At 53.6% G+C, this 2039-nt stretch overlaps 1 protein-coding gene across 1 annotated transcript; it reads right to left on the bottom strand.

The window, feature by feature from the left end:
* Positions 1-637: 637 nt before the first annotated feature.
* NCU01313 (hypothetical protein) lies at positions 638-1363 on the bottom strand (the record flags this gene model as incomplete). The annotated part of the gene is made up of 2 exons (XM_956306.1): positions 638-712; positions 1157-1363. 2 exons carry the CDS (start codon positions 1361-1363, stop codon positions 638-640), a joined length of 282 nt encoding a protein of 93 aa, XP_961399.1.
* Positions 1364-2039: the final 676 nt, after the last annotated feature.

Genomic DNA, 2039 nt, shown 5'->3' with positions numbered 1-2039 from the left:
TGACCGTCAAAACGACTGGGGGATAACCGTTGCAGTCGATGACGGGGAAGCCCCATGGAGAGGAGCAGGCGTACCCCCAGGCCGCTATTGTTGAGGTTCCAGGAAACTGTCTCCACCAGTACTGCATACACAGTACCTATATAGCGACATATCTTGTCAGCTTTCGGGGTGTTTTGGTAGCTTATTGCATCTGATGCGGGATAGAACTTGCTTATACCATCATCTTGCTGAGATTAGTTTGCCTTTATGACCTGCTGCTCTCGTTTTCCAGTAAAGCGTAATACAATAGCCAGTTGATACCGTACTAGGATGATAATGGCTGAAGTAACGTGCCCAGGCGACAAGGGTAATGAAGATCTTCCTATTTGGGCACGAGGGCGCCAAAGCTTCAGCTGGACGCTCGCTAGAAATCGCCAGCCAAGGTTTAGAGGGGCAGGGCGGGTTGGACGGTACGCGACGGTAGGGATCGATGGGCGGGCAAGGATTTGGACAAGGGGGCTACGGCAACAGTCAAGGAACGCCACCTGGAAGATCTTCCTGCCACAATTGGACGCCTCTTGACCCGAAGCTGTGTGACAACGGTTTTTTGCGTCAACGCTAAAGAGTTTGGCGAACGGATCGCTCCCCTTCTTGGGTCTCAGGTCGCCGAGTCGGGCTTTAGCCACATGGTATGAGGGAGGGTGGTGCCCGAGCCGCTGGCACGCAGCCGCATCTGTACATACCAGTTTTGTCAGTGTGGCTGATGTGGTTCCGTTTGGACCGTTTTCCCGGACTACTGGTAAGTAGGTTCGGGTCCCGAGGAGGGGGAAGCCCGTGGCTGTGGAGTAGCGTAAAATGGCACCGGCGACTCGGCGACTGTTGCGAGCCTTCGACTGGAGTGGGAAGACTATACACTAGTAGAATAGACTCGTTCGAAAGACGGTCAGTGCACGTGTAGTGGTGCCGTGCCCAAGTCCGTCCGGGAATTGACCCGTGGTAGTGTAGTGGGGTGACCTTTTTGCCCGGTTCTCGTCTCGCGCAGTCCCCAGTTTTCAAGCATGCCGATGGCATTCCATGCGCTGGAGCTGCGACTAACACGTATGAACACTCCAACGCTCCGTCTGTCAGGATGTTAGCGACATATGTATTGGGGACGCACCTAAGCACGTCTAAGCACCCGCTCGCTCCTCGGCATCTCATGGCTTGGATGGAGACGTGTGGAGCGATTATTCGCTGGCCTGGCCGATTCAGTCCAGCATGCCCAGGTGTGGTAGTTGTACGAAAGCTCAGCAGGATCGCGACCATCCGGTATTCGGTGCAAGTTGCAGCCAAGAACTGGGTGCTTTCTCGTCGACACGGAATCATTCCATCGTTGTTCCGCCATCTTGGCGGCCTTGGATCGAAACTAGTGTGGTTTATATGCGTTTGCTCCCTCTAGTGTACCGTCGTTATCTGCAGGTTGTGTCTGTACTGGGGTCATCGTGGATATATTGCAGGGCATGACGACAAGGTGATCGCGGGCAGATGAATTTGGAGACGGAACGAAGTTCTTGAAGGCCAACCACTACTTCTCCCAAGCAGACCTGGAGCTGACGGATGGCGGGAGGATGATCTGTATTGACAGTGGGGCAGTAGACGAGACGCAAACCATTGTTGCAATGCGGCTGCAAGTCATTTTTGTTCACTCGGCTGCATCGACGACTTGGAATGCCCGTCAGACTGTGCCCTGCCCCGTGTCCATCGCTGGGCCGGTCTGGTCCCAGTCTACTACACTAGAGCAACCTTGACCCGAGTCCTCAGGCTACCATTCGACTGGGAAGGAGTAATTGGAGCTGGGTTATAGTGTGGTAAGTACCTACTGCTAGAACTAAATATGACTGAGTGGTTTGCCAGATTACACCGGTTTCACTGGCTGCAGTCAGAGTGACCACAGTGATACCGTACTTCGTAAACAAGGAAGGGACGACTTGCCCCATATGCCATGGTAGCCAGAGGTAGTAGTACTAAGTGGAAGTTATGAGTGAGATAGCCCCAGAGAGATAGTCGATATTATAGGGAAG

Source organism: Neurospora crassa, linkage group V, assembly GCF_000182925.2.
Source record: "Neurospora crassa OR74A linkage group V, whole genome shotgun sequence".
In the NCBI taxonomy this organism is placed as follows: domain Eukaryota; kingdom Fungi; phylum Ascomycota; class Sordariomycetes; order Sordariales; family Sordariaceae; genus Neurospora; species Neurospora crassa.
The sequence above is the reverse complement of the archived record's forward strand: the minus strand, read 5'-3'. Positions and strand labels throughout refer to the sequence as shown.